Source organism: Lipotes vexillifer, unplaced genomic scaffold, assembly GCF_000442215.2.
Source record: "Lipotes vexillifer unplaced genomic scaffold, Lipotes_vexillifer_v1.1 scaffold943, whole genome shotgun sequence".
Lineage (NCBI taxonomy): Eukaryota > Metazoa > Chordata > Mammalia > Artiodactyla > Lipotidae > Lipotes > Lipotes vexillifer.
In genome coordinates this window covers 489,013-500,776 of record NW_006776793.1, presented here as the reverse complement: position 1 = coordinate 500,776, position 11,764 = coordinate 489,013, and the positions used below count along the sequence as shown (strand labels likewise).

Genomic DNA, 11,764 nt, shown 5'->3' with positions numbered 1-11,764 from the left:
GCAGTACGCAGGCCTCTCACTGTTGTGGCCTCTCCCGTTGCGGAGCACAGGCTCCGGACGCGCAGGCTCAGCGGCCATGGCTCACTGGCCTAGCCGCTCTGCGGCATGTGGGATCTTCCCGGACCGGGGCACGAACCCGTGTCCCCTGCATCGGCAGGCGGACTCTAAACCACTGCGCCACCAGGGAAGCCCTTTCCTACATTTTTAAACCTCTACTTATTTTAGGTTTCTGGCTATAGACTGAAGTAATATTTTTCTTTACTAAGATTGGAATTACAAAGACCAGTAGAAACGGTGGTCCTGGGGCAGTTGGTTCCTGCTCCCTGGTTGTCTGATCTCAACCAGAATGAGTCAGTCCTTCGACAAGATGTCAGCAGCCAGGGCTCTTAGGCAGGTAAAGGAAATAGTCCATTATTATAGGGATTTCAAGCCAGGCTTCATATTATCTTACCCTGGCGATGACAATTATATTCTTTTTTATTGGAAAATAATAACCTTGGAGTTGAGCTATATGTTTACACAAGAGGCGTTGCTTCTAGGGGTTCTGTCATTTCCAAGTTCACGTTGGCTGTCAGGAAATGGGACACCTGATGCAACTCTTCTGAGGAGGGAATTGAACAGTTTGAGTTGTGTTGATTTCACAGAGTCACCCCTCGGGGGCTCTTGAAAGACTAGTTCTTCTGTTGCGTACCACAGGTACACAAGGTGAATTTTTGTGCCTTAATAAATGTATAAAGGTGACTGAACAGTTGGAAGTCCACTGAGCTTCTGTTTGATATTTACTGCTAATGAATTTTCATACCTGCAAATCTCTGAGAATTCTCAAGTAAAATTTTCTCTCTTAGGTTACAGAGAACACATCGTACGAGATACAAAACCCGAATCTATCAACGACACTACCGACTTGGCCCTGCCACCTGAAATGCCAATTTTGATTGACTTCCACGCTCTGAAAGACATCCTTGGGCCCCCGATGTATGAAATGGAGGTGATCATTCTCGTTCCTTTGTTGATACCCACCAGTTTACTCTGTTGGTTGCCTAATAGATTGGGAGAGAAGTAGATTTGGGTATTTGGGGAGAGGCTGAATTTTGTCTTAAGATTGGAAACTTGTGTTCTCTATGGTATTAAATTTTGGTGCTTAATGTGATAATGTGGCTTTTGCAGAGCACCAGAGACCCTGGCCAGATCCTCTTTTGGAAACCCAGTCTGATCTTATTCTTTGCATCCAGTTCCATTTTAAGAACAGTGTCTCTGACTTTCCTCCTTAGAAACTATATATTCCTATTGTGTGTGCTTTAATTAAGTATTTCTTTGTGCTATCAAAGACTTGGAGGAGGGAGGGAAACAACCCAGTACAGAATACCTGAAAACATGAGCCTGGCTTTAGCTTCAGGCTGCTCTAGTGCAGACCAGATGGCATCTTTCAGGATCTGTTCTTTCATTGTTATTACTAGTGCCTTTCGAGTTAAACCGACATGCAAGCCCAGCCCTATTTCCATCTCTCTCCCCTAACTCTCCCTCATAGCAGAACGTGGAGCCATAAAGGCCTTGGGAGCAGCACCGAGTCAAGGGAGCTGGATAGAAATAGGTGTTGGTCTACTCTTACCAACTATAGTACTCTGTTTTGGAATGGGAGATATAAATTATAGAGTTGTTAGAAAATAGAGGATTTTTAAAGTCCTGGGAATGTTGAGATCACCAAAGGAAGCTGTGACTGCTGAGGTATTGTGACATATTTTATAGGATGCTTATATGAGCTTTCCTGGGGCATTTACTAGAAAGAGTATGTATTTTAATACTGAACTTATTAGAATCTTTCTTCAGAAGCTTTACTATCACCTTGTCTGTTTAAAGGAAAAAAGGTTTTCAGAAGATATATCTGGTGAATTATGCAGAAAGTAATCTCTGCATCCAGCATTTGAAATCACTACCAGTAAACATGATTTTCCTCAAGTCTTAAAACTGAGAAGAGGAGAAGTAGCCCCCAGATCCATCTTGTTTATTTTCTTAAACTCTGAGCTAGTCATTTAGTTCTGCAAAGCTCTCAGCCACAAGAATAGAACGCGTTTACCGTTGGCAGTAAACCTGCTCCTGAACGATAGAATCAGAAACGTTATTTTGGTTATTTGAATTCTTAAGATACTGGGGATGGATTTAAATTTTGAAGTGTTGAAAGAAGTGGAGCAAAACTTGTTTTGGTTGAGAACACGGGCCAAAGCTGCTTTCCTGTTCCGAGTGAACCCAGTGATTCTGTGAGTGACAGTAGAAACAGGTTCTCCTGCATGTCCGGCGGGCTCTTTTCTCTTGGCTTTCCAGAACAGTACATGCCAGCCATTCTTTGGGAATTTACACCAGAGCAGTTGATAAAAACAAAAGATGGATGCGTGTTTCTGTTGCATAGACCCTTCTCTCCCAGCCATGACTGCTCCTGTTAGGTTTGGAAGCATTGCTGACATTCTTGGAGCTTTGGCAGAGAAAGAGCCCAAGGACAGAAAAGAGAAATTTTATAAACACTGCTTAATAGCTCTGTTTGATATCACTGCAAAAACTATTTTATTTTCTTTGTAGCATCTGAGCTATTACATATGAACACTTTGACCAGTATGAATCCAGTAGTCATTTTCCCTTCTATAAATAGCATCTTAGAATAGAAGGTCTGGTATCTGGGAGTTTGGAACATTTTGTTCATATTTTCCACAGTTGAGAGAATTTACCCTGGCGCCAGGGGTTTCTTTCTCTACCTTTAGTGGTCTAATGACCCATCAGCCCCAAATTATATAACCACTCTCTGCCTCAGCTTTTGCATCCATGAAATTAAGATTTATGGAACATTTCTTTGTTGTCCACAAGGCCCATCACTGTGCTAGGGGTCGTCCATTTTACACACAGGGTAAGAGCTTAAGGAAATTAAATGAATCATGCAAATTCACATAAGGTGCAATTAGTGAGGCCAATCTTTAAACTCAGATCAGCCACCTCAAGTCCAGTATTCTTTCCACTCTCCTATGATACCCTGCAGCCAAGCTGATTCCTGCCCTTTCCTGCTAAAAGAGAATTGCTTGAGGTACAGCAGTTTAACAAGAAGGCATACCTGCTCTACCTCAGATTTTCATTTCTGTTCTTGCCAACTATAGTACTCTGTTTTGGAATGGGAGATATAAATTATAGAGTTGTTAGAAAACAGGATTTTTAAAGTCCTGGGAATGTTGAGATCACCAAAGGAAAAGGATACGGAGTAAAGAGCAGGGAGCCTAGGAGCAGGCCCTGAACAGTTAGGGTCATGTAGGGGAAGAGGAGCCCTCAAAACAGACAGAGAGAAACTAAGAAGGAACAGGCAGTCAGGTAAGAGCAAAAGAAGGATGTTGTGCCGCCATGAAAACAAAGGCAGAGACTGTCTCAAGAAGGGGGAACATGCAGATGCATTTGCTGTCTGTGAGCCGGATTCTACAGCATGGAGGTTGTAGGTGACCTTGACAGAGTGGGTTCACAAGGAGTGATGGGAGTGTGTTGAAGAGGGAATGGGAGGTGGGGAAGTAGAAGTAATTTGTAGGCAGCTCTTTCAGAAGCTTGGCTGTGAACGACTGCAGAGAAGTGAGGTGGCTAGAAGGGAGGATGGAGGTCAAAGGGAGAGTGGTTACAAATGGCAGCCTGTTTGCTGGTCAGAATAGTCCAGTAGAGAGAGTCAGACTGAGGTTGCTGGAGAGAGAGGTGGTACCACAGGAGCAGAGTCTTTGGGGTAGTGCGGCGCGGTGGGGTCCCCGGTGTGAAGGAAGAGCTGGTGTGTGATGAGGGTCCCCTGTGGCGGGTATGATGGAGAAAGGGGGCTGAGAGTTGAGTAATTACGCGGAAAAGATGATAACGCTGGAACAGAGGAGTATTCGTGCACAAGGAGAGCAGTAAAGCTGGGACAGAGCTGGTGTGTAATGTGAAGGAGGTAGAGTTGATGGTCTTGAGTACAAGTGAGCTAGAAGGATGAAAAAGTGGTGGTCAGGGAAAGGGGTGGTTAAATTCAGATTTCAGAGGTCATATGGCTTCTGTTGGCAATAAGGACCAGGAAAAGGGTGGCTGGGTGAGGGTGAGAAGCGTGGTTTTGGAGTTAAGGGCGTGCTTAGAGACAGAGAAGCCAGCTTGCACGGGTCTCAGGTACTCCCTGAAGAAACCCAGGGTGATGGCGGGACTCAGGGTGGTCAGGAAGGAGAGAGTGGGTTTGACTATAGAAGGCAGTGAGCAGAGAATGAAGATGGGAAGCCGTCTGCCATAAGCAGGGGTTAGGAGGAAGAGGCCCGCCACTCAGCGTGATGAACCCCGCCGCCTCGGCCGTGCTGGCGTCATCCGATGCATGGGGGGATTATATATAGGTTTTAGATAGTTTTTAGAATTTGCTGAGTTAATGTATATAAGGCACCCACCATAGTGCCCAGTACATGCTAAAAAAACAAACAAATACTGGTTCCTGCAACCACCATACACCCTTAAAACAAATAGACCTATGCCCAGTCACAAAAGTAAAAGTCCCTATTATTTTTATTATAACCCTAATTTTATATTTGCTTTAATAACCTATACCACCCCTTACTGTGCTTTATTTTCATTGAAGATGAGTCTGCAAAAATACATTAGTACCAAAAATGTTACTGACCTAGCAAACTAACAGTGAGGAAGAAAGATAAGAAGGCACACTTTTACCGGTGTTATATCTGTTTAGAATTCTCTCAACAGGTTGAAAAATGAGTTCCTGAAACTTTGTCTAGATTTCCTATTTAGGAACAGTATCATAAGTCACCTTTTCAAGTACAATAAAGTTTCCTAAAGAAGCAAGATCAGTTAAACACCCACTTTAAAAAAATAACAGATCTCCCTGCATTATGAGAGAGAGAGTGGGAGAGGGTGGGGTAGGTGCCGGTGTCTGGGGCAGCCGAGACTTCATTCTCCCTGACTGCTTCTCAGAACACCTACCTCCTCAGAGGCAGGCCCAGGTCCCGGCATGGAGGGCTTAGGAAGGACGCAGCTACTGAGTCTCATTTGATCTGGTCAGTTATGAGATTGCCATTAATAATGGTAAACTTGGTTGCAGTTACTTTTACTGATTACATGAACCTCTTTGGGGGGAGATGAGAATCTTATAATTTTCATTTTCATCCTAGTGAAGCCAGGAGAAGCCTCCACATTATGAGATACATATATACACACATACATATATATTATCTGCATATTAGATATATATACATAATTAGATACATCATATAAATATAATACAATCCTGCAGTTGACACCCCCCCCCCAAAAAATCCAACATATAGAGTTCCTATATATCTCTGGGGGTAACAATCAATCTCATAGACTGCAAATATGGTGACACAATCAGAAAAACACATAAACTCTAGTCTTTCCAGGATAAATTTGATTTTCAGCCTCAGGAAACCAGTCATCCAAGCCACGAGCGTCTATGTTTTGTCCAGTCTGCTAATCCTGAGAATGTGTCATCTGAGTATTCCTGACTCCATTCATAGTTTGTATGAAAGCCTCAGTGGTGGACAAAAAGTCCTTATGCAAAGGTCACTGCCCTTAGAAAAAATAGTAATAAAGGGAAGAAGAGACTAGACATGCAGATTTTAAAAAACGTCCTGAATAGAATGCATCCACAGGTGAATTCCAGGAAATTCCATCAGTGTGCTTGCCTTGCAGACAGACAAAAGCAGGTGGTAGAAATGAGCAAAGTGTATAAACACTAACGAAATGCCCAAAGAGTCGTGGTAGTAAATTCCTTCTTCCTCCCTCTCCATTCAGACCTGCTGTGCCCCACGCCCCTGTTAGGACAGCACCAATGCTGCACTCAGCCTGGCCCACCACCAGCCAGTTGTACCAAGAAAAGGCCTTACTGGAAGGGCCTGCAAGCAGCTGGCTCTCAGCGGCGCCGGTGCTGCGCCAGACCGGGGCCGTGTCATGCAGCTTCCAGAGGTGACGGTGGCTGACCCCAGCACCCCTCCAAAGCAAACAAGTTCACAACTGGAAAAATCAAATATTCCTACAGAGACTTTAAAGAAGTTGGCAGATGGAGAGCCGCCGTGGTGACAACCCTGGCGGGAGCATAAAAGGTCCTGTGCGAGCTATAGAAAACAAACCAACGTGTGGTGTAAGCGTTACTGAGGCACGAACCTGCAACATACCTCAGCCATCTGACAGCTCAGGTTTTGCGAGGCACTGTGCCTGTCCCTGGCGAGAAGGCCCACAATATTATTCCTGTCTTGAGTCCTTGGCACCTGCTGGCCTCTCTGCTGTGAAAAGGCTTCCTGGCCTTTTCCTGCCCAGCAGACTTTAAGACCACTCAGTCTTTCCTGTGACACCTGTCCCAACTCCACAGACGTGGACCCTTGCCTCTGCAGGGCTCTCTGTAGATACAGGCACTGGCTAGATGGTCTTGTTGCACTCCCCGTGCTGGGGGGTAAGCGGCCCCTTACCTGATGCGGTTAGGTAGGTAGTCTGTCACCGCTCTGAGGTTTTCACTTGACATCCCTGTGATCCATGATGGGGCCAGGCTCCCGGTGCCAGTACCATTGGATCAAGGTAAAACTCTTAGTCCCTCTGATGGCTGCAGCAGTAAATAACAAGGTATTAAAACCGTAAGTGTTGGTCTAGGTTTGGAAGGGTCACAAAGAGTTGTACGTATTTACTCTTTCAGTCAAATATCACTAAAATTTTAAGTTAATTGAGAGGAAAGAACAGTGTGAAATTGGCAATGATTAGATGCGCTTAAACACTGCTATCATTGAAGTGTTCAGAATGCAGTCATACTTTATAAGACATATCCTGTTATTAATTAGGTTTTTCATTAAATATTTTAAACACTTCCTCAGTCTTCATATTTACATGATTGATAGAACTATTACAGAAGAAAATGACCATTTCTTTGAACAAGATTTAGTTGACAGATAACAGATAAAGGAAACGTGAAGCACCAGTTTCAAGGGAAATTGAATGACAGAAGTGAACTTGAGAAACTCCTGCTCCACTTTGACATTTAGAGGGAAGAACGTTCTAAGCATCAAGCCTAGGCCTGTCTTGGCTAATAACAGTTGATGATTCCACAGACCAGTAATGGAATTAGAAACTGGTAGAAAAGTACCAGTAGATAAACATAGTTTTGAAATTATTGTATTGAAGCACTTGTTAGGGGTCTGTAAAATACAAATTGTTCTGTATAAAGGGTTTAAGATGGCTGGGAAACTGCATGCGGGAGCAAGAAACAGCATACATCTTATCTTTTAAATTCATATTTACTTGCACTCATTATTTCCGAGGGAAAAATACCTAGAAACTGGATGCTTGGTTGTTAAGAGAATTGTTACAATTTCAGAACACATGGCTTTGAAGAATATGACTCCAAGTCTAAGAATTACAGATTCGTTACTTCTTAGATAGCTGCTCTTAGCCTCATCACGAGACTCCAGGTGTGATAGTAACTCCTGCCCTCAGTTCTCCCCACCGTGTGTGTGTTGTTGGGTTACACAGATTCCCATGTGTGTTGTTGGGTTACACAGATTCCCGTGTGTGTTGTTGGGTTACACAGATTCCCGTGTGTGTGTTGTTGGGTTACACAGATTCCCGTGTGTGTGTTGTTGGGTTTTACACAGATTGGTCACTGGTCCCATCTTCATGTTAATATTTCAGCACTTACCGTCAAGTTAGAATAAAGTGATTACGAGCCTGGATGGTTTGGGTTTGGTCACGTGTACTTATCTACCCCCTGTCCTTTCAATGAACAATGGACCAGTTACTTTTACCCAGAGCACCGGCAGATGGAGAGTGTTGGAAACTGGCTTGGTTTCTTGAAGCAATGTGGTAATCAACATGAATCCTACCTCTGATTCTTTGGGGACATGTTTGGTATTGTTCTGACAAAATGAGTTTTGAGGATTTAGCTGTTAAAAGGGATTGTTCTCATTATAGCTAACGAAGTTGTGCTATATGGCTTTTTCTGTTAGATTAGCACAGGATTCAGTATATTGAGGATAATTCTTTAGGACTGGTTCAGTCAGTCCTAGAAAAGAGCCATGCAGTAAAAACAGGAACCCCTGACAAATTCCCACCCAAAGTAGATGTCGTTCAGGTATAGAGAATTGATTTTATATTAGCAAGAACAAGCCTTGTGAACACTTTTATAAATAGTTGTTTCTGTGTTTTCCTTAAATAGTACTGATCTTTTGCATATTGATCTTTTGCATCTTTTTCCTCAAATAGATACAAAACAGGGCAAATGCAAAGCTGAGGGAAGGTGAAATCCGTGGTGCACAGTGTCAGCTCAGCCAGCGATGCAGCCTGGCCTTCCCAGTCTCTAACGTATCATTAAATATAAAATTAAAATTTTAAATATAAAACCAACTTTAAAAATAGGCTTTTATGTTTACTACTAAAAATAAGTGCCCAGTAGCTTCAATGGATGTCACACATCCATTTAAAATCAGGATTTTCAGCATCTAAGCCCCTTGGAAAAGTAAGCATCAGCCACCCAGCCCTTTAACCAGAAACTCAGGCTATAGACTCTACTGCTCTGTAGTGAGAAAGTTACCTCTTGGTGGAAAAATCTCATGATTGCATTAGTGCTGGGTTGACATATTGTGCCGAGTTCCTCTAACATGGATAACTTCTATTACGATAAGAAATTTGGAGGCTCAGAATGTGCGATAAAAGTTAACATAACTGTTTTTCAGCTGTTACTTTTGATATGTTTTCATAACTTGGATGTATGAACCTATTTGGCTTGTAATCACCAGTGACAGAGCCAGCACCGTGGGCCTCCGAGTACACAGAAAGGATCCAGGACATAGTGAAGTAGCATTTTATAGTGTCTCTGCAGCAAGAAAGTAAAGACGAGTGGCAGGGAAGTAAGATCCAGGGGTTTTAATATATACCTTGGCCTCTGGAGCTAACACTTCTCAGAAGTACGTTGAAAAGAGCGTTGCGACTTCCAGAAGCAAATTCATGATTGCCTAAAATGAAGTTCGGTGCTGTAGTGTTTTTAAATGTGCAGCCTAATAAAAGCATTGAGATAGATAAAACGATTGCGTTTGTTCCTGAAAATTAGGGCATGTGTAACTAGATGGGGTGCTTAAGTATCAAAGTCACTCACACATACTTTAAGGTAAAATTGTTTCTGATAAATGCCAAAGTCTCTCTTGGCAAAAAAGCCCTGTGTGACTCCAAGTCATGTGCAGTAGTAAGTACGTTGAGGTGCAGCTTAAGCTTAAGCCCTCTGAGGAAGAGCCAGTGCTTGTGATTAGGTCAGCCTGAAAAGAATTCGGCTCTTGTTGGCCTTACCGATCATTTTCCTTCTTTCTCTCAAGGTGTCTGAGCGTCTGAGTCAACCAGGAGTGGCGATCGGTTTGGCTTGGACTCCCTTAGGGGGGGAAATCATGTTCGTGGAGGCGAGTCGGATGGATGGCGAAGGCCAGTTAACTCTGACCGGCCAGCTGGGGGACGTCATGAAGGAGTCTGCCCACCTGGCTATCAGCTGGCTCCGCAGCAACGCCAAGAAATACCATCTGACCAATGGTGAGAGACCCACCCCAGGGAGTGGGGGGGGCGGGGGTGCAGCTGCAGGCAAAGGAGAGCCTTGGGATCCTGACCCAGGAGGCATCCCACAGTTCAGAGACAGATCCAGTTACCCCTTAAAGCACAGACCTTTGCTTTTGAATTCCCGTGGAAATTCTAGTTCCCAGTTGAGGACTGTTTGACTGGAACCTGAGTTGGAAACTGACTCCAAGGGTTTGTTTTGTTTTTCCTGCTACTTGGAATAGAATGAAGCTGTTCTTCCAGACCCCCACTTTACTTATACTGCCCATTAATATTTTGAAGGATTTATTTACCCGAAACATTCATTTTTCTCTCTTTGATTTTCTTTTTTTGGAGAAAAAGAAAACAGGTTTAATTTTTCTACATCAAAATCCTTTTTTCCGTTTTTAAAGCTTCTGGAAGTTTTGATCTTCTTGAGAACACAGACATCCATCTGCACTTCCCAGCTGGAGCTGTCACAAAAGATGGACCATCTGCTGGAGTTACCATAGCAACCTGTCTCGCCTCACTTTTTAGTGGGCGGCTGGTGTGTTCAGATGTAGCCATGACTGGTGAAATCACACTGCGAGGTCTTGTTCTTCCAGTATGTATGAAGAAACCTATTTATATGGTTTTTAAATTTTTTAATTTAAAATTTTTATTAATAGTATTTTAAAATCTAAATTAATAGTGGTTTGCCTTCTTCCTATGAATAGCTTAGTTTTAAACACATATTAAATTTTTATATCTGTAATTCAGATTTTTAAATTTTGATCAAATAAAGGAAAAACTGACAATTTTCCCCATGTTTTCCCTTCTACTAAAAAAGAAGACTTGCTTACAGAAAAAAATATCAGTCTGGTCACCAGAAATGTCAGCTGTTCAGGTGAAGATTTGAGGCTTTGTTCTAGTTAACGAATTGTTAAATATATGGCATGTGTGTAAAATAGGATGGTAGCTATTTCTAAACTTTAAGCCCAATTCTCAGCCTTTGGAATTCCTGTGAGACCGCCTATCCGCCTATAGATAACTTAGATTTACTGTAATTGGTGGGTCGAGGAAAAAGATATATAGAAAAGAAGTAGTATAAAATGGAAATGGTAGTAAAGACTAGCCACGCCAATGGCTAAATTTTGAAAAAGTCCTGTACATATGAGGCTGTAGGGCTCCAGCCTGTATCATAACTACTTATAAAAACACTGAAAAATGCATAGAACTTGAGAGATCATTTAGAGGTTTAAGTCATTAGTTAGCAGTACCAGACTACAATAAAGTTTTGGTGGGTTCAATAGCAAAATGAGAAAAAAAGGAATGTTCTTTATTATGAGAACGCCTTTATTTTATGAGGTAATGGTGAAAGTAGGTCATAGAATCACCAATTAGGATCACACAAAATGCTCTCAGTTCCCTGATTTTTTCAATTTAATTCAACCAGAAAGTCATATTCTAAACCTTATTTACTATGATATAACTGTATATCTATACTCAATAGGAATGTCGATCTCTTTTCTTTACCTTACCCCAGAACCACTGCATTTCTAGTGACGGTAGTGGTTGATACTAACTGTACTACTAAAAGGAAATGAGCAAGTGCTTTACTGACCATCAACTCTTTAGTTTCCTAGTTCAAAATGGTAAGCTAAGCAAGGAATAAAGGGAATAAATTATAACAGTCAAAAATGAGGGGGGAAGGACTTCCCCCGTGGCGCAGTGGTTAAGAATCCGCCCGCCAACACACGGGACACGGGTTTGAGTCCTGGTCTGGGAAGATCCCACATGCCGCGGAGCAACTAAGCTCGTGCACCGCAACTACTGAGCCTGCGCTCTAGAGCCCGCGAGCCACAACTGCTGAGCCTGCGTGCCACAACTACTGAAGCCCGCGCACCTAGAGCCCGTGCTCCGCAACAAGAGAAGCCACTGCAATGAGAAGCCCGCGCACCGCAACGAAGAGCAGCCCCCGCTCGCTGCAACTAGAGAAAGCCCGTGCACAGCAACGAAGACCCAACGCAGCCAAAAATAAATAAATGAAAAATATTTTTTAAAAAAATGATGGGGGACACACCATTGTAAAGCAATTACACTCCAGTAAAGATGTTAAAAAAAACAATTGAGTGGGGAGCCATCAGCTGATAGTTCAGCCAACTTCTAGAAGATAGAAGCGTCCCCAGCTGATGTAACAGAATTGGAGGTAGAGACAGTCTTTCCAGCAGGA

At 42.9% G+C, this 11,764-nt stretch overlaps 1 protein-coding gene across 2 annotated transcripts in view; it reads left to right on the top strand.

Annotated features, from left to right (window-relative positions):
• LONP2 (lon peptidase 2, peroxisomal) overlaps nucleotides 1-11,764 on the top strand; it is a 98,785-nt gene that overhangs the window by 84,646 nt on the left and 2,375 nt on the right. For both annotated transcript variants that reach the window (XM_007450633.1, XM_007450634.1), the window contains 3 exons: nucleotides 846-988; nucleotides 9,345-9,552; nucleotides 9,966-10,156. In XM_007450633.1, coding sequence (XP_007450695.1) covers nucleotides 846-988; nucleotides 9,345-9,552; nucleotides 9,966-10,156 — 542 coding nt within the window. The remainder of the gene's footprint in view (nucleotides 1-845; nucleotides 989-9,344; nucleotides 9,553-9,965; nucleotides 10,157-11,764) is intronic.